At 34.5% G+C, this 26969-nt stretch overlaps 1 protein-coding gene across 11 annotated transcripts in view; it reads right to left on the reverse strand.

Moving 5' to 3' along the window:
* Window positions 1-339: 339 nt before the first annotated feature.
* Window positions 340-26969, reverse strand: part of LOC143223770 (uncharacterized) — a 70992-nt gene continuing 44362 nt past the window's right edge. For all 11 annotated transcript variants that reach the window (XM_076452263.1, XM_076452223.1, XM_076452231.1 and 8 more), the window contains exons 10-18: window positions 24786-24830; window positions 24292-24336; window positions 17483-17515; window positions 16779-16898; window positions 16154-16195; window positions 8619-8678; window positions 7355-7394; window positions 2162-2277; window positions 340-1339 (exon numbers count right to left, since the gene is read on the reverse strand). In XM_076452263.1, the coding sequence (XP_076308378.1) occupies window positions 632-1339; window positions 2162-2277; window positions 7355-7394; window positions 8619-8678; window positions 16154-16195; window positions 16779-16898; window positions 17483-17515; window positions 24292-24336; window positions 24786-24830 (1209 nt within the window). In that variant the 3' untranslated portion in view covers window positions 340-631. The remainder of the gene's footprint in view (window positions 1340-2161; window positions 2278-7354; window positions 7395-8618; window positions 8679-16153; window positions 16196-16778; window positions 16899-17482; window positions 17516-24291; window positions 24337-24785; window positions 24831-26969) is intronic.

Raw genomic sequence — 26969 nt, forward strand, 5'->3', positions numbered from 1 at the left:
TCATATAAACACAGTTAAAGAACTTTTCGAAAGTTTGTGAAGAGGTAGAAAAACACTGAACTTATGGCATTGAGTGAAAAAAAAAATCCTCCTGCAAAGGAGACTGCATAAAAGAAAAGTCCACAACCAGAACCATCTCACATAATTAAAAAAAACAAAAAAAACATTAGTGGTGGAAAAGTATGTAAAGGTAAGTCAGATTTGTATAATAACAATACATTGTGAAAACCCACTTGAATAAAACGTTCTTGATATAGTTAAGTTACAAATTAAACATACCCTTCATTCTCTGCATATTTTTATATTTAATATTTTAAATTAAAATTCTATATCTGAAGATGAAGCCAAGAGCACTTCCACTTTATTACACAACATTTACAATAACAACAAAGAACTCAGTAACATATAAAAGAAATATATGAAAGTCGATTACTCAACATATTTGAAGCCTGCCCTGCTTTGTGTGTATTCTATTTAGTAAAAATCATTTTGTACATACTAAGTGATTGACTATAGTAAAAATAATTAAAGTAATACCAGTAAGACTGGAACATGTATCACTACTTTCATGAATATACGATGAAGGTAAAAACATTCACACATATAAGCAGGGAGAGAAAACGTTTCTTCTTCAAGACTTCCTCTTTCCCCTTCCACGTGCTCTTCCTCGCCCACGAGCCTTTCCACGGTTCCTTGTGGCAATGGAAGGTGAGCTGATTTCTTGGCTGGAGTCAACATCATCATCATCATCATCATCTTCCTCCTCCTCTTCTTCTTCATCACCCTCCTGGGATTTTTCAAATTTAACCTGTTTGGTCTCTCCATCTTTAGCACCTATATGGGATGAAAGTGAGGCAACCAGCTCAGAATTTTCTTGTTCTCGAGTATCTGTAACTAATGATGAAATAAGCTGTTGATCATCTACATTCTCCTGAGATGTTGGCTGAAGGTCATCAACTGGTCCAAGAAATTCATCTAGTTCTGAAGAAACGTGTTTTTCTTCACCTTCTTCCTCTTCAGACTTGTCTTGGTTCTGATCTTTATTTTTTTCCCCTAAGATTTCATCTTTTTCTTCAGCAGCTGACTTGTCATGCTCTTCTGAAATTTCCTGGTCATGTTCAGCCTTATCATCTTCATCATTTTTCAGATTATCTGTAGATGATTCTGGCTCTTGTCGACTCTTTGTGTCCATTGATTCAATATTTTCTTCCACATCTTTTTCAACTTTCTTTTTAGCCTCTTCTTCTGCCCTCTTTTTAGCTTCTTCATCTGCTTTTTGTTTTGCCTCCTCCACAGCTTTCCTTTTAGCTTCTCGTTTTTCAATAGCTTTCTGAAGTTTCTGAAAGAGTTAGAAAACTTATTCAGTTATTGTTATAGAAAATTAAAATTTAATGGTATGTGTGCAGACCAGAGAATTACATAACACATTTGCCCGTAATAAAACAGAGTAACAAATATAATACCTTGAGGTCCAATTTTTAAATTTATGAATTTTGTGTGTTCAAAAGCCAACTTTTAAATCAATTTAAAATCATATAGTGTTGAGATTTTTAAGTCAGGTCAAGCTATGAAGAAATAAAACAAAGCTCAAACAAAACATAAGCTAAATATGAAAACAAATGTTTTCTCCAGGTGGTTAAACTTTAGTTCATAAACTCAAGCTAATAAGAGAAAAAATTCCAAAAGTTTTTAAGTTCATTATCCAGGTCACAAAAGCAAAGTTTGAAGGAAATAATGACCATTTTCTGTACTTTTACAACATGAGCAATTGAGAAATTACACATACTATCCAGGAACAAAATTTGTGTTACATAGTTTATGAATATTTTGTTTACATCTTTAACCATATAACAACATGAAATTCTATCCAAGATCTGACTTGCTAACATTTAAATAATTTCAAATCTCTGTAACCAACTGTGTTGAAAGAATTAAATCACATTTATCACAAGTATTTACAGTATTTATCTTTGTTTACCTACTCTAAACTACAAAAACAAACATCTGTTTATTAGTGCAAAATTGGTGAAAGTAGTTTTTAATTAAAAAGCAAAGAAAACTTAGCTTATTTAATACATAGATTATTTTTTATCTGTATGATACCCTGAAAATGAACATAAAAGAAATAAATTAAAAGTAAAACAGTAAGAACTGTCATTACCTCAAAGTTGTTGCAATGTTCCTCACTCTTGCAATGGGTTACAGAATCCAAATCTTTAAAGAATTTATGACATATTGTACAGAAGAATCCTTTAACTTCTACCACATATGTCTGACCTAGATTAAAAAAGGAGTAAAACTAAACAAGCATTCCTTTCAAAATTAAAAAAAAACTGCATATTTGGAGAACTGTTTGTTAATTAAGGCTAGGAATTTTATTCACCTTTAGGTTTTCAATGCCAATCCACAATCAAATTCCAAAATCAACAGAATTTTTAATTTTTAATTACAATCTGTTCAAAGATATAGGTAATTACAACTTAATATTGCACCTTATAAGATTCAGCAACACAAACTAAGTTTTAAATTTACCAATCAAAGAGTGTAAATGATTTCCAAAGAGCTTTAGCCAAATAATGCAGGCAACTTTTATATCATTACATGGAAAAGATAGGGCATTTAAATTGTACACTGACCTTGGAATTGCTTATAGACTGTGTACACATAACATAGACAGTGTACTTACTGGGCTACTGGGGTTATACTAACTAAAATGGAAAAAATGAAACTTTAATATAAAAATTTAAATTATAAACTTTATGTCACCACTAAAACCTTTCAACACTCCTCCATCTAACTCCAAGCTTTAAACATGTATAATTAATTCTGTAAGTCTAGAAATAATTTTAACTTAATTTTGAAATCACCACACCAGCACTAATATATAATATTTCTATGCTAATAAAGGGTGTCTTTTGAAAAAATTCTATTATGTAATTGCAAACTACTTTCAGCTGTTTGGCTATAAAGCAGTGAGAAAGACAGGTTATAACTGCATACCTCCATCATACAACATCAATCATATTCAGCCATAAAAAAATATGGAAATCTCTGTACAACTACTGTTAGGAACAGACACAGACCATTATTGGCAGGACAATGAGAAATAATATTATACACATCACCAAGTTTTATCAGAATCCCAACATTTTTCAGCTGAGATATGGAGTAATAATAGTGTGAAAAATCAGCCACAATGTCAACAGATAGAGATCTTTTGAATTTTTGTGACCCTGAACCTCCTAAAACTAATAACGTCGATGTTGGGTCATAGTTCAAATGTATACCAACTTTTGTACAAATCCACTTAGCTGTTTTAAAGATATTTTTCTGAAAAACACAATACTCATCACTTCCTGTGGTGGAGGTAAAAATAAAATTTACATTTTCAATCAATCAGAAACTACAAAGTTTCAGCTTGATGCTATTCTTTCCTCTGATAACCAAATTCAAATGAAACGTGTACTTTTTGCAGTTAAATGGTCACCGTATTACAGATGACTGTCGAGGAAAAGGAATTACCTCAACCACATTTTGGTCTAACTGTTAACATGATACTGTAATAGATCTCTTGCTTCAATGATACTGGAAAAACTTTATTACATGATGTGCAACTCCCAACTTTGAGAAATATTTATCTTTGTGCATGTAGATTTGCAATAGGGGACACAATTTTCCCATTTCTCCTCAATTTCCTGTCATGAAGAACTCTCCATTCTCAGGGTGCAGATACATCACACACATATCTAATGCACTGACACCATATATATAATAGTACTGTATATTATATATCCACGAAAATACTTTGCAGGATGAGGGGGGGGGGGCTCGTCATCATTAGGTTCATGGGAAAAATACACCAAAATTTCCAATTTTGCAGTTTTTATGAGTATTTTAGCAGGTTTTGTTTTAACTACTACTTTGCCCCTATTGATGAATCTTCACCAAATTTGATAGGAAGGTTTGTTGGGTCCATGAGGAGAGTCATTCAAATTTACAGTTTCACCTTTTTGCATTTTGGTGTTTTTATGGGTGTTTCAGGGTTGTTTAAAATTATATATAAAGGAAACAACTTTTCATGTCCTAAGGTAATCTTTCATTAACCGTGAATTTACACAGCTTCCTTCCAGGGTACAGGTACCCCACCTAGTGTAAATAAAATCCTAAAATTGTAAAAATCATGGTAACTTCAGTGTAATGTAAACTACTGCAAATATTATTTCTTCATTAATTTCAGTCTGATTTAGTGGATTTAAACTGGCTTTACAAATATTAAGTAGGTTTTTTTCTTGTTCCCCAACAAGCTAGTTATCTTTTCCTGACAGAGCAGGACAAAAGAGGAAATAGCAAACAATGGCAATCACTCCTTTCAATTCATTATTATGCAAGTCAAACACCTAATGATCAGATGTGTGACCTAAAATACAAATGACCATTTATTCAGACTACTCTAAACAGTTGTCTCACTCAATCATGTCTCAGCTGTCACTTTCAAGCATTCCAAACTATTCATGAATCATGACTACATCTCAGAAAAGACATCTAAATATTTCCCCAAAAGCCATTAGATGAATAGAAGCTGATCAATCACAGCAGCCTGGTGCAAGCCAGCCATAAGCTGCAATGTGTTATTTTACAGAATAAGAAATTGTTTTGAAGGCAATGGTGCAATTTACTTAAGGCTCTAGAAAAGAAAAACTATCAACAACATGAGTAAATGACCACAAAATTTGTTTCTGGCTCAATACCATCACACCAAAAGTACATAATATGTCTGTTGATTTATCACTTTTGTCTCTGTAGGTTAAAGTGTACATGTCACAACATTTGGAGCATTATTTTCAAACTATTTTATTCAACAACATTTTTACTACTAGCACCAATGAGGCTGGCATTAAAACATAGTTTATAATTTAAGTTTTAAAATTATACATGTTTTAATTTCCTAATTTAAAAGGAAATGTAAAGAAAAAAATGTTAAGTATCGTTTCTTGTGTGCCACATAACATGTCCAGTTGTCTAACTGCTCAGTTTATTTTGTTATGCCCATCATACAACATGTACACGTATTTAATAAATTAAAAACTTGAATCTGAGATATAGACATGCTAAATAAAAACCTCCTACCTCTATGATTTGCTGAGGTATCAATATATTTAGCAAATCTAATAAAATGGCTCTGCCTTTCAAACCAATCAATTGAAAGTTCTTAACTAGTACCACCTACTATTAAGTAGCTCAAGTTTATAACCAATAGAAAGATAATTTGCCCCTCAATATACTTCTAAACAGCTGTCTATAAGTTATTTGAAAATGAAAGAAAGAATTTTGCTGAAACTGTAGTTGTTGTTCTGAATAGGAATGGAATTTTTTTCAACCCACATATACTTAACTTAAAGACACTACTAAATTACAGGGATTTTGAGAATACTAATACTGTAGTTTGATTTTTTTTTCTCCCAAAAGTTAATGTTTGAAGCCTACAAAATTATCATCTTTACACACCCCACCTGCAAGTCTAAACAAGATTTAGGATAGCACGGCATTGCCTAAATGCAGAATTTTGAAACATCATTACGTACACAAAATCAATGTATTTCTCCTTTAATTTCTATGTTTTTAGAAATGTAACTAAAATTTAAACACAATGAATAAGTAGTTATATGTATATTCATTCACATATATAACATACAGTAGCTGAAATACTATACTTTTGTAGGCCAATACATAGTTACGCCTACTGCATGTGTTATTCTAATTGTTTAAATTGGGATAAATTTGAAACAACATTTGAAACTTGACAACTTTAAAACAAAGAGGGTAGTAAATTTTATAAGTATGTACCCAAATAACACCATACACATACGCTGTGAAATTTGACTAATATCAAATAGATACTGAAACACTTGTGACATGGAAGTTTCTTTTGTAAGTATTGTAGGAAACCTAAGCAACTTAAGTTCAATATTGTGTTCTTGGAACAAGGACATGTATAAACAACACTTCTGTTTTGCATGTGTTCTTGCTCTTGAGGGTGTTGTATTACAGGTACCGTATGCTTAACAGTTGAATTGCTCAGGGTACGTATTTTGAAACCTCGTGGTTAAGAGGTTCTAGAAATTATACAGGTGAATATTTGAGCTTCTTGAAATAAAAAAAAGGATTTTTAATCTCAGAAAGAAAAACTTTGCTCTCATACTAGTTAAAAATAATCAACAATTTCATTAACAAATATTAATAAAACATATTTCATTTTCAAAAATCTGACTTTTCACGTGCAAAAACCTTGTAATGTTTACTAAAAGTCTACCAAATTTTGTGAAGATACATTTAATATATTAGAAGTTACTACTATGTAAACTGTAACAAGTACAAATGGTTACAAGTTTGGCCCAATGGGCCTAGACAGTGATGGTAAAGTCAACAGGATATTGTATCTTACAAGGACAGTCTGTATGCTAGATGTCCAAGGTGAGACACGCCATTTACAGTAAGACATAATAAACATTACATACAATGGTTCCAAGAACACATTTAATGAATCACCAACACGAGGAGTAACATTCTTTTAAAACACAAGTAATACTTTCATTGCCTGGGAAGAATCAAGACTGAACACAATTTCTACACAGGAATAACAAATGTGGTGATGGTGGAAGTTTGACATGAGCAGAAATTTGCACTATTGATGTACCAACTATTATAACCTTTGAAATGGCACCATTAATGCCATATGTTACAAGAATCACATTTCATAACCTTCTGTGTTGCTATATATTGTCTAATGTATAATATCTACACCTACTATAATATACTGGTTAGCATATACTATGAAAAAGACTGTCAAAATGGGATAGTATTCATGTGCACTAGACTTCATTCCCATCAAGGCATAGGAGATGTGAAATATACTATTACATACTATCAGCTAACTTTACAAATGCTCTGAAAACAGCTGTTTCAGTAGACTGAGTGAGGATAATTTAAAATATTACCAATTTAAGTATGCAATATAGGACAAAGGTTAATTTTACTGTTTGTGATGAACATGCTGCTTCAAATTAAAATGTCATGAACTGCACAGGTGTAAAATCACTTCTATCAAACAAAAATCAGCTGAGAAATTGAGCATTTATACTTCATATTAACTAATTATAGGCCTGCTTTACATAAAAATAAACTGGAAGGGAATGGAATATTTTATAACTGTGGTTTGACCTTGTCATAAACATTTTACTTATCCTTATACAATTTTGTTCACAGCATTTTAAACATATTCTAATTTCTGCACACTTCACAGTTACATGCTACTAAATATAAAATTCTTAAATCTGAGTGTTGTAAAATTACTTACCAATCACATCTCTGGGTTCTTTCTTAATTTCCATTTCTTCCTAAAGTATTAAAAATTTTAACTATGGTTATAAAAGAATGCCAGATTTATGGGCCTTTATATATTCACAACTTCAGAAATAAAACATAGAAGACAAAAAAATCATATTGTCATGGTTTATGGTTATATGTATTCATATCATTATCATTTGGTATAATATTTTGTAAAATATAAAAAAAATAAAAAATAAAAATCATAACTTTTATAAAACTAGCTTGTTACTAAATAGTTTCAACAACATACCATGATTTAACATTATGAAGTTACAGCAAAAATTTTTTTTCAAATAATTTTCTTTTATTATGGGAGAAGGAAACTAAACAGATTTTATTACATTTCTGAAAATCTGATTTAAGCTATTTTATTTGACAACAACATTTTTTAATGCTTTAAAGTAATGACTCTCAATCAGTGGGTCACAAAGACAGTTATGGACACTTGCAGGCTAGAAATTAAAGAGTTCATGAACTGCAGATATAGGCCTTCACAACTGCATCAAGTAATTGAGCCTAGGTGCAAAAGGTTAAGAAACCCCAATTGAAACACAAAATACTGGGTAGTATTTCAAGTTCTCTACAATATCTCTTTCTTCCTTTGCAGCTACTTCTATAAGAAAGGTGATAAACACAATAAAGTGTAAATTTGATTCTCTGATATGATTTCTAATTTTCAACTTTCTTATTTGGTTTCATGTTACTTTTGTAGAAACGTCTTTGTTGGTTTTAGAAGTTCAATTTTTTTAAACATTCTTTAACATATAGCATTGTTAAATGAAATTAAGAAAAGTGATTTCTCTGACAAGTGCTTTACTACCAATTGTGGTTATGGTAACTTTGATAAATTTTCTTTATATCTTGAAACTTGAAAGAATGAAATAATTAAAATTATCAACCAGTACTTCTTGAATTATTCAGAAATTTGTTCGGTATGAGTAGCCATAGTTTTAACCAAACTAAGGACAACTCCAAGAAAAATTTTACAATTTAGGATTATTTAATAAAAAAAGGGGTTTGTGGGACAGTCAAGTAAGAAAATATACTTATAGGTAAAATAAACATCATCATAAAATTATATTAGACCTCAAAAAAACTACAGTTTTATTAATTTTATTCTGGATATTTATCAACATTTTTACTGTATTACATGAAGTTAAAGGAAAAGTATAAATGCTTAAAACAACTTGAAGAAATTTTAATTACAGACAACATTTTTCATGTTTTCTTACATTATCTTCTTTCTTTTCAATGCCATTCTCAGTAATCTGGTCTCCTTGAACTTCCTCATTCTGTAAGTATTAAACAGTGCATGATTTTCAAGTAGAATTTTAAAACCAAGACTTCACACATCACAAAACCTGTTAGAAAATGTCAATTATGAATAAGTGGCTTCATAAACTTTAAACCAAACTTTTGTTTTATAAAACAATATACAAATGATCAACAAGTTAATTCATTGGCTAGTTAAGCCTACAAGTTTAACTACTTTTTTTTATGAAATGTTTCTGTAAACAGGTTATCTGAGAAACAGATCAATATAAATATTTCTGAGATCAGTATTAATATTCATACAGCTGCTGATGGAAATATTTCAGCCTGTCACTGCAGTTAACCTTGATTTTTTTTCAATCATTAGTAAAGTATTTTCAAATATACTGTAAAGAAATTGAAAATAATGCTTGTAAAAAAAATTACTTGAATTCTATACCAAAATATTGATTTATCTCCTGACATAAGTGAAAGACCCAAAAAACTGTTTGAATATTGTAAAATGCAAGTATCAGAAATATAAAATTTATGAAACTAAATATACAAAATATTTCCCAATTCTCCCCCTCCTTAAAAATATAAATACCATGAGTAGTACGATTTGGGGTATTAAAATACTAACTATTACATAAAAAACTTACTAGTTCAGTAATCATAAGACCTTGTGAAGGATGATAATCAAATTCAGTGTATTACCATGTAGCTAATGGAAGTATAAGAGGAACACAAATAATTAATTCTAAATGTTTCTGTGCAGCCTCAAAGCATTTCATTATACTGGCCATGTTTAAGGCTGTAAATGCCTAAAACTATGTAACACATTGCATATACAAGTGTTTGCAAGGCTCTGTGACTTTAAAAATTACAGTGAAACATCACTAGTTCTGACATTAACAACTGATTGATTTTGTGTTTTATGGCACAAAGCAGCTAGGCTATCTGTGCCAAATGTCCGGTAAAAAGGTAAAAATAAATGAAATGTAGTAAAATATATAAAAGGAAATGAAAGTAAAACAAAACATCATTGATAAACAGAAAAAGCATAAAACCAATGTTGACACCTAGTCTATAATAATAAGAAAGAAAGCAGAGTAAGAGAAGTTGTGAAGGACTTTCTCTAGCAAAATGGCAATGATAACCCACCAGGAAGACTAACAGGTAAGTACAAGAACCACCATCAGTCACCTGAAGTTGGTCTTTCCAGTCCTGGTTCAGGTTATGTGTCATTATGGCCAGTACCAAAAGGTAAAGTAATAAATGCGTGAAAAGACATGCAGCAAAATTGTAATAACAACTCGCCAGAATGACTAACGGGTAGTTCAAAGGGATAGTTCAAACAACAGCGTTAGTCACCTGAAGTTGGCCTTTCCAGTCCTGGTGTTGAGTTATTTAATGCTCTGTCCATTTTCCAATTTCAAACTGAACTAGAGAGATGGAGACTCTTAAAAGGGAACCACAATTAAAAAGGTGTAATGAATAAATATCAAACACTTAAATGAGATTAAAAAGATTAATGTCCATTAAAAAACTAAAAACTTTATCAAGGTGGACAGTGTCACCGTCACCAATAACACTGTCCAATGTTATGGATAAACCTTGGGACAAAACACGTTTAAAATAGTGCTGTCGTTCAGAGTCATAACGATGGCAAGAAAGTAAAATGTGGCTTACAGTGATTTGAGTGTTACACAAACTACACACTGGCAAACCAGTTCCAGATAAAAGAAAATAACGAATTAAAAAACTGTGACCAATGCCTAGTCTAGTTAGAACAACTTCCTCCTTCTGAAGCTTATGGAAGCCAGACAGCCAAAGCCCAATATAGGGTTTTATTTGAAAAAGCTTGTTGTCGCATTGTTCACTCCAAGTGGACTGCCAACTGGCACAGAGTTGAGCCTTGAATACAGGACCATAGTCCATGTATGGAGTAGGCACAGTAGACATAGTGCCAGAGCAGATAGATTTAGCTGCCGTGTCTGCAGACTCGTTCCCGCGAATACCAAAGTGGCGTAGTAACCAGAAAAACTGGATAGAAGTAGATGTTAATGAGATATGGGCCAGTTGGTTTTGAATATTAGCAAGAACAGGGTGTGAGCCAACGTAAGCAATTCCAGGGCCATTAGAGAACTGAGCAAGTGCAGTTGGAATACTGCTTAGCTTCAATATGATCCAGCACAAGAGATATGGCATACAGTTCAGCAGTGAACACAGAAGCTGCAGAGGGGATTCTGCATGCAACCACTGAACTGCAACAAACCATGGCAGAGCCCACAGAGTTACCCAATTTGGAACCATCCATATAAATTAGAATGGAAAGAGTGTTCGAAAGATGTTCAGTAAATAAAAGACGGTACTACCAATCAGGAGTATCTGCCTTTTTCAGATGACTTAAAGAAAGGTCACATTTGGGGGCTGTAATAAGCCATGGTGGGATGGGCTGACCAGTGGATTCTGCAATGTTATCCAAGAACAGATCCAATTCATCCAATTGCACCTGGATGCCAAGGCAAAAAGGAGCAATGGCAGATCATCTGTTCTGAAAAAGTATGGCCCACCGAGGAAAGAAAACACGTCCCCAGGTGGGATGCTTTGGTTAAGAACGAAGTTTCGAAGAATATAGTAAAGACAGTTGGAAATAGTGAAGGTGCAGAGAAGGTTCATGAGATTCGACGTATAAGCTTTGAACTGGGGAGGTGCAGAAGTCCCAGTGCAGAGTCGAAGTCCTTGATGATGAATGGGGTCCAGCATCGTTAAGGCCCGAGGGTCAGGCAGAGCCATAGACCATGGATCCATAGTTGAGTTTTGAATGAATAAGAGCACAATACATCTTTAACATAGAACATCAATCCGCTCCCCAACTGGTGGTAGAGAGGACATGGAGGATGTTCAGTGCTCTTGTGCATTTGACCTGTAGCTGCTTTAAGTGTGGTATAAAGGTCAGCTTACGGTCAAAGATAAGCCCCAAGAACTTGGTCTCAGGGACCACAGGCAGCAAAACTTCACCAATATGGAGTTCAGGATCAGGGTAAATACCCCGTTGGCTGCAAAAGTGCATGCAAACGGTTTTAGAGAGAGAAAAATTAAAGCTGTTCGCCATAGTCCACTCCAGTGCAGTTTGTAGTTGCCGTTCAATATATCTCATGGTCGACGACTGACACGAGATGTGAAAGTCGTTGACAGAGCCCATTCGCAACAGTGAGGGGGAGTTGTTCAGTGATGGCATTTATCTTTATACTGAAAAGTTTGACACTCAAAACACAGCCCTGAGGGACCCCAAGTTCCTGTACAAAAGAACGGGAAAGTGTCGAACACACACGAACTTGGAATCTCCTGTCCATTAAAAATTTTATAATAAACATGGGTAAATGGCCACGTAACCCATATATATGAAGATCTAGCAAATGCCATACCTCCATGTTGTATCATAAGCCTTCTCAATGTCAAAGAATATTGATACAAGATGTTGTTGTTTGAGAAAGGCTTCTCTGATTGATGATTCAAGTCAAATTAGGTAGTCCGTGGTGGAGTGCTGTCGTCGGAACCCACACCGAGTGGGCGAGAAGAGGTTGTTTGATTTGAGGAACCAAACAAGACAAGCATTAACCATCCTCCCTAAGGTCTTACAGAGACAGCTCATCAAAGCAATTGGACGGTAGTTTGAAGGAATCTTGGGATCTTTCCCTGGCTTATAGAAAGGTAAAATAATAGCCTGGTGCCAGGCATCAGGAAAAACATTCTCCTACCAGATCCGGTTAAAGACAATCAGAAGGACATCAAGAGAAGCAGGAGATAGATGGCGCAGCATGTCATAACGAACATCATCAGGTCCAACAGATGTACTGCCAGACCAATAAAGGGCCATTTTCAGTTCCACCAGTGTAAAGGGACAATTATAGTCAAAGGAGAGAGTCAATTCGAAAGGAAAGAGGTGAACCCTTTGCCCGAGTCTTGATGGCCAAGAAGGTGGAGGAACAAGCAGAAGTGCTAGATATCTGGCAAAAGCTTTCACATAGAGTATCAACAATGTTCCGAACATTAGCTACCTATTGGCCATCAGAGAGTAAGATCGAGAGGGGGACAGAATTGTAGTGCCCACTGACCTTTCGAATCCTGTCCCATAAGACTTTGGAACTGGTGGTAGAAGATATGCTAGTTGTGAACTTAATCCAAGATTTCTTCTGGCTTTGATGTCTTACCTACCTAGCATGTGCATGGGCCCGTTGGAAAGCGATGTGGTTCAAAAGTGTGGGATATCTACGTAAAGTATCCCAGGACCGTTTTTGAGCCTTTCGTGCCAAGTGGCAAGCAGAATTCCACCATGGACGAGGATATCGTGGAAAAGGTGTTGAGGTTTTTAGGAATACATTGAGCAACTGCTTGTATAATACAGTTAGTTACCACTGCCACACAGTCGTCTATTAATGGCTGATTCACAATGGCTGGATCAAGTTCTGTCAGAGCAGTAAAAGTGGATCAGTCTGCCTGATCCACCTTCCACCGGAGCACGCGGGTAGGGTGGCATCGACAATGGCCAGTCTCTCTCAAAAGTATAGGAAAATGATCACTGCCTAGTGGATTATTGTCAACCCTCCATGAAAAATGGGAGAACAATGAAGGGGAGCAAACCGAGAGATCAATAGCAGTAAAGGACTGACTAGGTGCATGAAAATAAGTGACAAAGACAGGGTGGGCACATGCTGATCAACCAATAGTGCCACTCCTCCATTACAGTCGTTTCTGTACAGAAAAAACTGCCGAATGGTGACTGTATCAGCAGGTTTTAGAAATGTTTCTTGTAAGGAAAGACATACAGGATGGTGGGAAGCAATCAGTGTTTTGATATCATCCAGATTAGAACGTAAACCTCGACAGTTCCATTGTATCAAGGTGGCCATTTTTAATGATGGGTAGGCAAAGTGGCTGGAGCACCCTTCTGTTGATGACCACATCTTTTTTTTGCCTTATTGTCCTTATTCGGAGGAGGTCTATCGACCTCCATGGATCCTGCCCTGGTTCAATTAAGCAAGTCTTTGTTGTTGGAAAGGGATTCCAGTGAGGATACAAACGAATGATTGTTTTGCATCTTGGGGTGGGATAAAAAAGATGTATCAGAAGAAATGCCTGTATTTGAAACCAAAGGATGTGGATCTTCAGGTTTGTTGGATTATATGGGAGGAACAGAGATGGGTGTGGAAGTCGATTCATCAACCTTTTTAACCATGGAGGTCAAAAGGCTTTTCATTTGTTTTGAAAATGATTCTCTTGGAGGCACAGAGAGATCTGTCTGCACTTCCACAATAGTTGTGGAACGAAGTGCAGCAGCATATGTCCGAGATGGAGTGGCGGACAGCAATTTCCGAGCCTCAGGATAACGCTGCACCTCTTTTTCCTCCAACCATTTTGGGCAAGAACAAAAGTAGAAAGGGTGAGAACCATTGCAGTTGAAACAATGTGGGTCGTGTTACATACGTAGGCATCGTGGTCCTTGCCTCCACAACGAGCACATGTCAGGGAACCACAACATGATGTCTTTGAGTGGCCAAACCTCTGACAATGGAAACATCGAAGAGGGTTTGGAATGTACGGCCATACCCTGCAAATTAGATAACCTGCCTTGATGGTGGCAGATGCTCATGGTGATGTAAATGTCAAAACGAGGATATTTGTCTGCAGTGTAACCCCTTTGCGAGTGGAGATGTGCCTCACATCAGACTCCTTGAGTGGAGAGACCAGCAAGAATCTCTGACTCAAAGACGTTATTCAAATCCCTCTCAACAATAACTCCTCGTGATGAATTCAAGGTAGCATGAGGGGTAACCTCAATAGGTACATCCCCAATTGCCTTTGAATTCAAGAGGAGTTCACTGTGTTGGGATGTGGATGTTTGAACCAATATGTCTCCAGATCGAGTCTTCTTTACTGACTTTGGAAAGCCAGCAAGACCCTTTAAGTCCCTTCTGAATAAAAAGAGGGACATTTCACCTAAAGGTTTTTCTGATAGAGAATGTAATATAAGAAAATGAGGTACGTGTGTTACAGATGTTGAAGATTGCTGCTCAGTCTTCAAGATGTGGTCGTTTACCTATTGACTGTTTTTTTCACTATTTTATTTAAATTTTTTGTAGGAGGATCCATAGGAAAAAAGGAAAATTTCGGTATCCACTGACCCCATCCACCATGGGGACGCACTACAATGTCATGCAAGAACATTGCTGCAACGCCAGGGTTTCATGAGCACTATACCCAAACACCAGCATAAGACAATATTCACAACAACCGTCGAGAAATCCAACACTGGTACTTGGTTGACTCTAGCCCAAGTGGACCAGCCGATTGACCCGGGGGGGGGGGGCACCCAAAGGCCTCTCGTCTACAGAAATTCAAGGCCAAAGTGGCGTTAGAGTTGGACCCCTCAACCACTAGGATCCTCTCCTCCCCTTCACGGGTTGCCTCACACGGCAAACATGTGGGTGGATATTTCGATCCTAGAGGAGGTAAAATGAAAGAACAGAACCTTCCCTGGGAGGTACCCCACATACAGGAATCTCCCCCGGGGGGCTGACATCAACAATCTGGATGATTTTTTATATAGACAAAACCTCAGAATGGGGTATTTAACCAATAACCTATATATCCAAATCCACATAGCTTTCTCATAACAAATATATATTTCTTACGGAAACAATTCTATAGTCCATACGCAACTCTACAAGAGAGAAGTAGTGGTCACTTAGGAACCAGGAATAGGGAACCAGGAGATAATTAATTACCACAAAATACCTGTACTCAATTAATGCATTTGTTTACAGTATTTATGAGAATGACCTTGACTTGTATTGAATAAATAAATAGATCATCAACACTCCCAAACAAAGACAGTTGTATTGGCATTAATAAAACGTGATGGTTGGCTACACAAGAAAACATGTAATACATATATCATGATATAATTTGTTACTTTCATTACACAATTTGTATATTAGACTGTTTCTTTTTTTAGTCAACAGGACGATTTCCCCTACCACAACAATTGAATATTTTACTAAGAAAACATCTGGAGAGAGTAATCAAAAAGCCTTTTATTTCTTACAAAATAGAAATATTCTTGAAAAAATCATTTTGACACAACTGAAACTTAACTTATGGCTTGCCTCACACAACAACAGATATTAGGGTAATGACATTCAGGAACCCTCTATAAATGTCAGGATTCTTTTTCACAAGATAATGCACAACACTTATGAATAGCCCAATGATCATGTGAATTATGATACCCTATGATACACCTAAGCACTGTAAAGTAATGTTAATACATCAGTGAAACACAGATGGAACCTATAATCAGGCAAAGAAGTGTTCCTGTTACTGGTTTATATCATTTCATGATAACCCAGCTAGAGATACCATGTAATTCCTTTGATGCAAGTCATTATATAATCAGCCAAAATAAAATAAAATAAAATAAAAGTATGGATGACATTGAAATCTTAAATACCTCTTTGTCCTTATCTTTCTTTTCCTTAGCTTTGTCTGAAATCTGTTGAACATATAGAAGTAGAATTAAACATTTGCAGAAATATTTTGCATTAGAACAATCTTCAAAATATTTGATTTCAAACTGATTTATCTTTCTCTGCAATATTATTCTTTTACCAGAGCTAAGTAATTAAAATAATGACTTTTAAAAAGCAAGTATCAAATTCTGTAAAACCTGGGTCTACTTACACTCAAGTTTATACTTTTCTGTGCTATAGACAAGTGATTACATACTGAAGATACAATGCAATTTTCAAACATTTCCACATTGCATACCACAACCATTAACAATTATTAGAACTAATTAAACATTGAAATTATTTTTTTTATCATAATTGCAAATTAATACAACATTTTATACCCATCACACATATGAATGCTATTAATATATCTAAGCTAATTTTACCAATTTATTGAATTTCTAACTCTGATCTATAGTTTTAATTCCAAGATTCTTAACACAAACCCATTAACACGCTTTGTTACACACAGAATAGTTCCTGGCTATTATAGTCTCACTCTTCTTCAATAACATTTATAACAGATATAAGATATTGGTCACACACAACATTGTAATTCCATACTTCCTCATCTTTCTCAATTTCTTCTTCTTTGATATCTTTATCAATTTCTTCTTTGTTCTCTTCTTCATTGTCTTTTTTTACATCTTCCTCAATTTCTACCTTTTTGATATCTTCATCCATCTGTTTAAACATACATGAAACGCATATTTATATATGAAAGTATCAACAATGTTAAAGAAAATATGATACTCCAAGAAAAGTTGCTTGAAAAATTAGAGTTTAATTTATATACTAGTGAAAGCTACAATATGACTACATAGACTAATCATCTCTAAATCAGAGTTGATTAGAAGAAAGCTTGTCAACAATTTACTGCTAAACTTTTGGGCCATTATAATATAGTGAAATATGTACCCAAAGTTGAATACAAGTTCTCAAAGTATAGTAGCTATTTTATCACAGGGAATAACTCAAATTTCATTGTGTGGAAAATAAATGTTTTTGTTAATACCATAAATCATAAGAACACAGATCTGAAGTATTCAAGAAAACACTGTAGGAAATAGTATGTCTGAAAAACTTAAATTCAGTTTAAGATATCTTTGGAAAACACTTAATAGTGTTAAAAACAATGGATGAAGCATAGTATGTTAAGATAAAAAACAATAATTATTATATTTCTGCTTTATAAAGTTATTGTAATATCTATTTAAAACATTTATGATAACAACTTAGACATAAAAAAGAAAGTTATCTATATAAACCTTCTCAAGACTTTCTTTGACATCATCTTCAACCTATAAAGATAAAAGTAAAATCACACTGTCAGTAACAACATATGTACAAAAGCTTTAAACATAAACTTCTACAAATCACAAAACTCTTTACATGAAAATACATATGAAGAAATGAAGACATTTTTAAAATTTAAAATGAAGTAATTTACCCTATTTTAAACATATGCAAACCACTTAATGATGCCATTTGTAATTACACCATAATGGAGAGACTGAAAGAAAAAAGGGGTGCTATAACCAGCTAATGAAACCAGAGTGGAAATACTTAACCAAATTACATGAAACATTATACAGTAAAATCTATCTAAGCTGGAAACTGCAAAGGGTTGAAACTTTTGCAAGCCAGAAATATCAAAATTTTGCAGCATCATATTAAGATTTCTTATATAAAAAGCCTGCCCACCTCATCTACCAACAAGTAGGATCAGAACCTGAATAAAGCAGAAAAAAGTGTTATATGCAATTGCATTTTTAAGCCATTGAATCAAATGCATAATAAAAGTTGGTTGGTTGATTTAGTATTTTACAGCACAAAGCAACTAGGCTATCTGTGCCAAACATCCTATAAAAAAGTTAAAAGTAATTTTAGTAAAATTCATAAAAGGAAATTAATGTATAACAAAACAAAGTTTACAAAAAAACACAAATAAATACCATAAAACCAATGTATGCATCTAGTCTACAACATCAAAAGAAAAACTACAATAATTCAAGTTATAAAGGATTTTTTATAGTGTAACTGTAATAATTGTAACTTGCCAGGAAGACTAACAGGTAAGCACAAAAACCACCATTAGTCACCTGAAGCTGGCCTTTCAAGTCCTGGTTCCGAGTTACTTGATGTCATGGCCATTTTCAAAAAAAAAGTAATAAAAAAGTTTTAAAAGATGTGTTGCAAAATTATAATAATAACTTGCCAGGTTGACTAACAGGTAGTTCAAACAGCAGTGTTAGTCACCAGAAGTTGGCTTTTCCAATTATTTAATGTTACGGCCAGTTTCTAATTTCAAATTGAACTACATGAACTGTGATTTTTAAAAGGGAGTCACATTAAAAAAGGTGTAAGATATAAATTTGAAAACTTAAATGGCATTAAAAAGATTAATGGCCTTTAAAAAATTAAAAACATTACCAAGGTGGACAGTGTCACCATCACCAATAACACTGTCTAACGTTATGGACAAAACTTGGGACAGAACATGCTTAAAATGGTGCTGTTGTTGAGAATCATAACAATGACAAGAAAGTAAAATGTGGCTTATTGTGATCTGAGTGTTACACAAACTACACACTGGTGCATCAGTTCCAGATAAAAGGAAACGATGAGTTAAAAAACTGTGACGAATGTGTAGTCTAGTTAGAACAACTTCCTCTTTCTGATCCTTACAGTAACAAGACGGCCAAAGTCCAACATAGGGTTATATTTGAAAAAGCTTATTTTCGCATTGCTCACTCCACGTCAACTACTAAGCTACATGGAGCCAAGCCTTGAATACAGGACCATAGTTCATGTATGGGACAAGCACAGCAGTGATACTGCCAAAGCAGATACACTTAGCTGCAGTGTCAGCAAGCTCATTCCTGCAAATACCAACATGATCTGGTATCCAAGAAAACTGGATAGAAGTAGATGTTAAAGAGAAATGGGCCAGTCAGTTTTGAAAATCAATGAGAACAGGGTGTGAACCAACGTGAAGCAATTCCAGGGCCTGTAGAAAACTATGCAAGTCAGTATAAATCGTGCAATTTGAATACTGCTCAGCTTCTATGTGATCCAGGGCAAGAGAAATGGCATACAGTTCAGCAATGAACACAGAAGCAACCACCAAACCACAACAAACCATGGCAGAGCCCACACAGTCACCTGATTTCAAACCATCTTTATAAAAATATGAAGGATGGTTCTAAAGATGTTCAGCAAATAGCAGACAGTATTTCCAATTACGAGTGTCTACTTTTCTCAGATGACTTAAAGATAGGTCACAACTGGGGACTGTAAGAAGCCATGGTGGGATGGATTGACCAGTGGATACAGCAATGTTATGCAAGGACACACCCAATTCATCCAACTGCACATGGACACAAAGGCCGAAAAGAGCAATGGCAGACCATCTGTTCTGAAAAAGCATGGCCCACCGAGGAAGGAAAACACAAACACAGGTGAGATGCTTTGGTAAGGAACGAAGTTTGAAGCATATAGTAAAGACAGTTGCAAACGGTGGAGGTGCAAAGAAGGTTCATGAGACTATGTATAAGCTCTGAACTGGGGAAGTGAGGAAAACATCTTTAAGGCCAATTGTCTGGCAGAGCCATAGACCAGCGATCAATAGTAGAGTTTCAAGCGAAAAAGAGAACGATATATCTTTAGCACAGAACGTCGATCTGCTCGCCAAGTGGTGAAAGAGAGGACACGGAGGATGTTCAGTGCTGAGGGACTCCAAGTTCCTAGAAAAAAGAACAGGAAAGTGTCAAACCCATAAGAAATTAGAATCTCCTGTCCATTAAAAATTTTTTAATAAAAATGGGCAAATGGCCATGTAAACCAAATATATGGAGGTCTCGCAAAATGCCATACCTCCATGTTGTATTATAAGCCTTCTCAATGTCAAAGAATATTGATACAAGATGTTGTCGTTTGAGAAAGGCTTCTTTAATTGATGTTTCAAGTCGAATCAGGTGGTCCATGGTGGAGCTCTGTCATCAAAACATACATTAGGCGGGCGAGAGGAGGTTGTTTGATTCAAGGAACCAAACAAGACAAGCATTAATCATTCTCTTTAAGGTCTTATAGGGATAGCTCACCAAAGCAAGTGGACAGTAGTTTGAAGGTATCTTGGGATAATTTCCAGACTTAGAGAAAGGTAGGACAATAGCCTGGTGCCAGGCATCAGGAAAAACATTTTCCTGCCATATCAGGTTAAAAACAATCAGAAGAATAGAAAGTAAAGCAGAAGATAGATAGCACGGCATGTCAAAGTGTACATCATCAGGTCAAACCAATGTACTGCCAGTTTGAGTTTCACCAGGGTAAAAAGGACAATTGTAGTCATACAGACAATCAGCTCAAAAGGAAAAAGGTGGTTGCTCTGCACAAGTCTTGATGACTAAGAAGGTGGAAGAAGAAGCAAAAGTGCTAGATACCTGGCTAAAGCTTTCACCTAGAGTATTGGCAATGCTCTGGAAAACGTGTCGAGGTTTTAGGAATACATTGAGCAGCTGCTTGTATAATACAGTCAGTTACTCCTGCTACGCAGTCATCTATTGTTGGCTTACAGACGAATGCAGGATCAAATTCTGCATGAGCAGTGAAAGCTAGCCAGTTTGCCTAAACCAGCTTCCACTGGGGCAGTCTCTCTCAAGATTATATGAAAATGATCACTGCCAATGGGAGAATAACGAGGGGGAGCAAATTGAGAGATCAATAACAGTAAAGGACTGACTGGGCGCAATGGAAATAAGTAGAACCAGTATTGGAATGAGAAAGGTTGTGATCAGAGAGCATACACTCTACAGAGTGAACCCTCCTATCAATATCAGCAAATTCTTCAGAGGGGATGATGTCCATTAAAGTCCCCCAGGATGAAAAAGGGAGATGGCAACTGTTCAATGAGAGCATCAAGGTCTGATAGTTCATGTGTTTCTCCAGGCAACAGGTAGAGAGAACAAACAGTGATGGCATGTTTAAAGGAAACACGGATGACTACGGCTTCCAGTGTGTGTGTCAAGAGGCAAAAACTGGGTGTGCATATGCTGATCAACCAACAGTGCTACCCCTCCATGCACTTGACCATCACACAGCCTGTCATTTCTGTAGAAAGAACACTGCCGAAAGGTTACTGTATCAGCAGGTTTCAGAAATGTTTCCTATAAGGAAAGACATACAGAATGGTAGGAAGCAATTTGTGTTTTGATGTCATCCAAATTAGAACATAAACCTCTATAATATCAATTCTATCAGGGTGGCCATTTTTATTTATGTGTAGGCGAATTGGGTGGAGAACCCTTCTGTTTATGACCATGTCTTTTTTTCCTTACTGTCCTTATTCAAGAGAGGTCTATCAACCCTGGGTTGACTGGGCAGGTCTTTGCTGTTGGAAGAGGATTTCAGAGACTGAGGATGCGAACGAATGATTGTTTTGCACCTTCGGGTGGGAGAAGAAGATGTATCCGAGAAAATGCCTGTACCTGAAACTAAAGAATGTGGATCTTGGGGTTTGTTGGAATGTATATAAAAAGACAGACAGGTGTTGAACTTGATTTATCAATATTTTTAACCATGGAGGTCAAACAACTTTTCATTTGTTTGTAGAACGATTCTTTTGGAGGCACAGAGAGATCTGTCTGCACTCCAACTGTAGTTGTGGAACAAATTGCAGCAGCATACGTCCGAGATGAGGTGGTGGACAGTAATTTTCGAGCCTCAGGATAATAATGTTATGAATCATTTTCAAATGCTGCACCTCTTTTTCTTCCAACCATTTAGGGCGGGAATGAAAGTAGGATGGTTAAGAGCCATTGCAATTGATGCAATGAGGATCTGTTTCACACTCGTAGGCATCATGGTCCTTGACACAACAACGAGCACACCTGAAGGAAACACGACATGACATCTTCGAGTGACTGAACCATTGACACTGGAAACATCAGAGAGGATATGGAATGTATTGCTGTACTCTGCAATTAAGATAACCTGCTTTGATGGTGGCAGGCGGACATGGTGATGTAAATGTGAGAACGAGGAAATTGGTCAGCACCATAATTCTATCTTTGCGAGTGGATATACGCCTCACTGCAGAAACTCCTTAAGTGGAGAAACCAGTGAGAATCTCCAACACTGGAATTTTCTTCAAATCTCTCTGAACAATAACTCCTCGTGATGAATTCAAAGTAGCATGAGGTGCAACCTCAATAGGTATATCCCCAATTGCCTTTGAATGCAACAGAAGTTCACTGTGTTGAGATGTGGATGTTTCCACCAATAAGTCACCAGATCAAAGCTTTTTTACTGACTTTGGAGAGCCAGCAAGTGCCTCTAGACCCTTCTGAATGAAAAAGGGAGACATTTGCCCTAAAGGTTTGTCTGAAAGTGAATGAAATATAAAGAAAATGAGGTACAACAGGTGGTGCAGCAGGTCACTGCAGCAATGCCAGAATTTCGTGACCACTATACCCAAACACCAGCATCAGATATAATGTCCAAAACACCTATTGAGAACATCGAACACTTGTACTTGGTTGACCAGCCAACTGACCCAAGGTGGCCACACCAAGGCTGCCCATCTACAGGAATTTGAGGCCAAAGTGGTGTGTTAGGGTTGGGCCCCTCAACCACCAGGATCCTCACCCTAATAAATATAGCATAAACAGTACAATATCTTTATTCACAAACATACTTCCCTTGAGTCAAGAAAGTATAGTGTTCCACTCAAAAATTATATATAATTAGGGAAGTGCATGTTCACTGTCTAAGCCAGAAATTTGACTTTGTCCTGTGTGATTCTGCCAGACAGGTTTCACTGTACATACCTGCTAAATATTAACTAGTTCTGACCTAAAGAAATTCATGTAACTTGCTTTAATATTTATAACATTTTTAAACTGTAAAAATTTGCAAAATGTGTGGAATTCCCTCTAAACATACTGAAATTCCTAGAACATTTAAAACTGTCACCCATAATTGCCAATAAAATTTAAGCCTACTTTTTTTATGGTGGTATCACCAACCTGTCACATCCTCTCTTACACAAATTGCCGATTGTTCTTTCTGATGTTTTATACTGTGTTATTTATAACCAATAGAAAGCCAAAGTTTTAATGTATCAAACCAAATATATTTTGTTTTTTAACTAAATTTTTATTGAATTTTATGACATCAGTAGAAAGACAAATTATGACAGTAACAAGACATTTGTTTTTTGCATGTTATCATTCTGTGTTCTTAAGTGCATTGTTTAATTAAATAAAAAAATTAGTGTATTATTATTATTATTATTATTAAAAAAAGTAGGTTTAAGCTTCATTGACATTTAACAGCAAATGACCTTGGTGTAACGTTAATGTGTTTTTTCATGTGTATTCTTTATTATTATGAAAATAAAAAAAAGAAACTTATTAGATCAGATAGGATATTAGATTATTAGGTTAAGTAACATGAAGAAAAAACAATTATTAAAATTCTTCACAAGATATGCTCATGCATTACATAATTCAATATGGTAATTTCAATTACATGTTTGCCAAGTGACTTACAATTTGTGTAGCAGAATTATTAGTTAAGACAGTGTAAATAGTCATATACTGTTACAACTTTAAAGTAACTTAGGATAAACGAAAGGAGTTTCATGTTACAACATGAAGTAATTTTAGAAAGATAAAGGGTAATTTAGATTTATTTCAGTTTTTATTTATTAGTTACAAGGACTGTCAAAATGACTAGCTTTGTACAGTTAAGGTAGAGAAAATAAAAGATAAGACATACAGTTTCAATGAATAAAAGAAATTGAAATTTATTTAGGAGGTTTTTGAGATCATACCAACAAAACAAGTATTTTTAATCTGTACATGGAAACCTTTTAGCAAAAAACACTTCATTATAAATTCTGATATTTTGTCTACAAAAAACTCATTATACAGACTTAATGTTTACTGAAAGCTTGGAAAATTTCAAGAACGTACACAAAACATTATAAGAGCTGTAGTGTAGAAACTAAAGGTCAATTTAGGGTCATACACTAAGCCAAACTGACTGAGTCTGTATCAGTTTAAATAATACCAACCTTTTCAGATTTCTCATTTTCTTCTTCTTTAGCAGTATCTTCTATCTATACAAAATAAAAATAAATTTTTATGCATGAAAGCGTGCGCACACACACAAATATATATATATATATATATATATATATATATACTGGAGTCATGATGCTTGGATATGGGTAACCTATTTCAGTACATATGCTTTCACAAATCAGTGAAATTATTTCACATTTCAATCATCAGGTTTAGTTTCTCTGAACAAATGTATAGAATAAATACTTAATTTCCTTATATTTCTTTAATATAAGGTAGCTCCCTACAATCAGGGGTTACAACTCTTGTTCAATAACATTCTTCTAAAATCAATTTAAAACAATACATAACAAAAGTATGTTTCTCCAGAAACACCCGGAAGTAAATTCATATGTGCACTTTCAAAGTTTTATATTAACATTGAAAAAAAAAACAAAATGTAAGATATTATCAATCTCACAAAAAACTTAACAAATACACAAACCTTTTCCACCTTAATATCCTCTTGTTTCTTGGCATGTTCTTCAACCTGTAAGAATTGCAAATTAAATGTTATCTGCTAATTTTTTTTCATTTTTAATAGAAAATTATTTACTTCAGCAGACAAATAGTTATCACCATAAATTCCGTATGGAAGCTACGTGCAATTGAATTAGGCAATTAGTGGAATTTGTTAAGTGATTCTCATGGAACTTAGATTGTTGGGATAGTTGAAAATAGTAACAATCAGATATGGTTAATTATAACTTTTTATGAGTCAAGACACTAATCAGTTAAGTTGAACAAGTCTGATTTATTCAAAAATAAGAAGAAATCATACTTTGGTTATTAGGATAGATGGAATTGATCAAAACAGTAACAAGAAACATTAAATTTTATTAATCGACTATTTTACGTTATGCTAGTTGACATAGCTGGTACTCACAGGTAATTGATTACATCAATAAATAATCAAGCTACAATGTACAGTAGGACTTAGAGGGAGAAAATGCCATAACACATCTCTTCCCTCATGTTATTCAACATACTGTAGTTACACAACAGGAAAAAATTGATTATGGCCTCTGAATACCACACTAACACCCAATAACAAGTTTTCAAATGTATTTATCCAATAGTTATATTACAAAAGTTTCCCTGCATTATTGCTCCAGATAGCCTTGGGCATAATGGGAATTGTACTTTTCAAGATAAACTGCAATGCTAAAAAATTTGCATATTTTCATGTTAACCTATACATTAATATATAATCTATATGTTCCCCTGATTCTCAGTAATCTAATGATGTGATTATACAGGTATACTACATCATTTCACACATTCTAATGTTCGATGTATGTCATAGTAAGAAACTAAATACAGAATCTTTGAATAAACTCAATGTTAACCTCAAAGTTTCTTTAACTTTCTTGCTACGAGTTTAGTTGAGTTACTTAAGTTTGTAACTCCAAACTAGCATTTAGTTTCCACACTATAACTTGTAATACATTCTGCATATCATTATGAAATTTCCATTTCACAAACTTTTAGTAAGCATTACAAGTCCATAACCACCATACATATACATAAAAATCCAAATTACCCATTTTCTATTATTAGAATGACTTTATATTGGAATGGGAAACTACAACTATTTATCCTTTGTAGTTTAAAGCTAGTAACAGCACACACCTTTCTCTACTTAAATTTTATTGTTTTATTACCCTTTGAACTGTGCCTAACTAATAATCCCATAACACACAGTTGTATGTCACTTGACAAATGTGTAGCTCACATTATCCTACTGAATTAATAACAAATTACATTACACAAAAGCAGTTGTGAATATTTATCTTACCTAATCTAATGAATAAGTTTCTAATTTTTACATTTTAGTTATATTTATAACAATAAATAAAAAATACATAGAAAAAAAGAAAATACAGTACTTAGGTGGGATTTTTATTTTGTTGTTGATGAAACTTAACCCTACTTTTATTTTCACACTAATGGTACTACTGCTACTACAATAAATTGATTTCATTAAATAATGCACCTTAGAACACAGTAAAAAACAGTGTCCTATAACCATTACAGCTTTTCTGGTTTTCTACCTATGCAATAAGTCATTACAAATTCAGCTAAGCTCACTGATGTGTGTTGCATGGTAATAAAGTTTGAGCCCCAAAAATAACAGACAATTCTCTGAATAAAAATAATGTGATGCATCATTTTATAGATTAAAACTTTGATATTTCATTGGTTATCAATAATATACTATTAAACACCAACTATTAGAAATTTCTGAAAGAATGTTACAAGTTGGTATGACAAATGATTGATTTTTATAGTTCATGGCACCATAACAAAAGACAAAGCTATAAATATTGTTTTGCTGAGTAATAACTATATTATAATGAGTAACTTATGTCAGATTCTGTACTCTTTGGAGAGTTGGTAAATTAGTGAAGAGGGAAAACCTAGAGAGTGAATGTTACAATTCTCAAATTGGGGGAGATCGAGAATATTTTCAAAATTTCCTTATCAAATTAAGATCTTAATACATATACAATATTTATAGTTGACATGTTAACTATATTTTGATGCCAAGTTTATTCTTACCATAATAATACAAAAAAATGTTAAATTAAATTTTGAATGTAACTCTTAAAAGTCTTGGTATGCACAC

This window comes from Tachypleus tridentatus, chromosome 1 (assembly GCF_004210375.1).
Source record: "Tachypleus tridentatus isolate NWPU-2018 chromosome 1, ASM421037v1, whole genome shotgun sequence".
Classification (NCBI taxonomy): domain Eukaryota; kingdom Metazoa; phylum Arthropoda; class Merostomata; order Xiphosura; family Limulidae; genus Tachypleus; species Tachypleus tridentatus.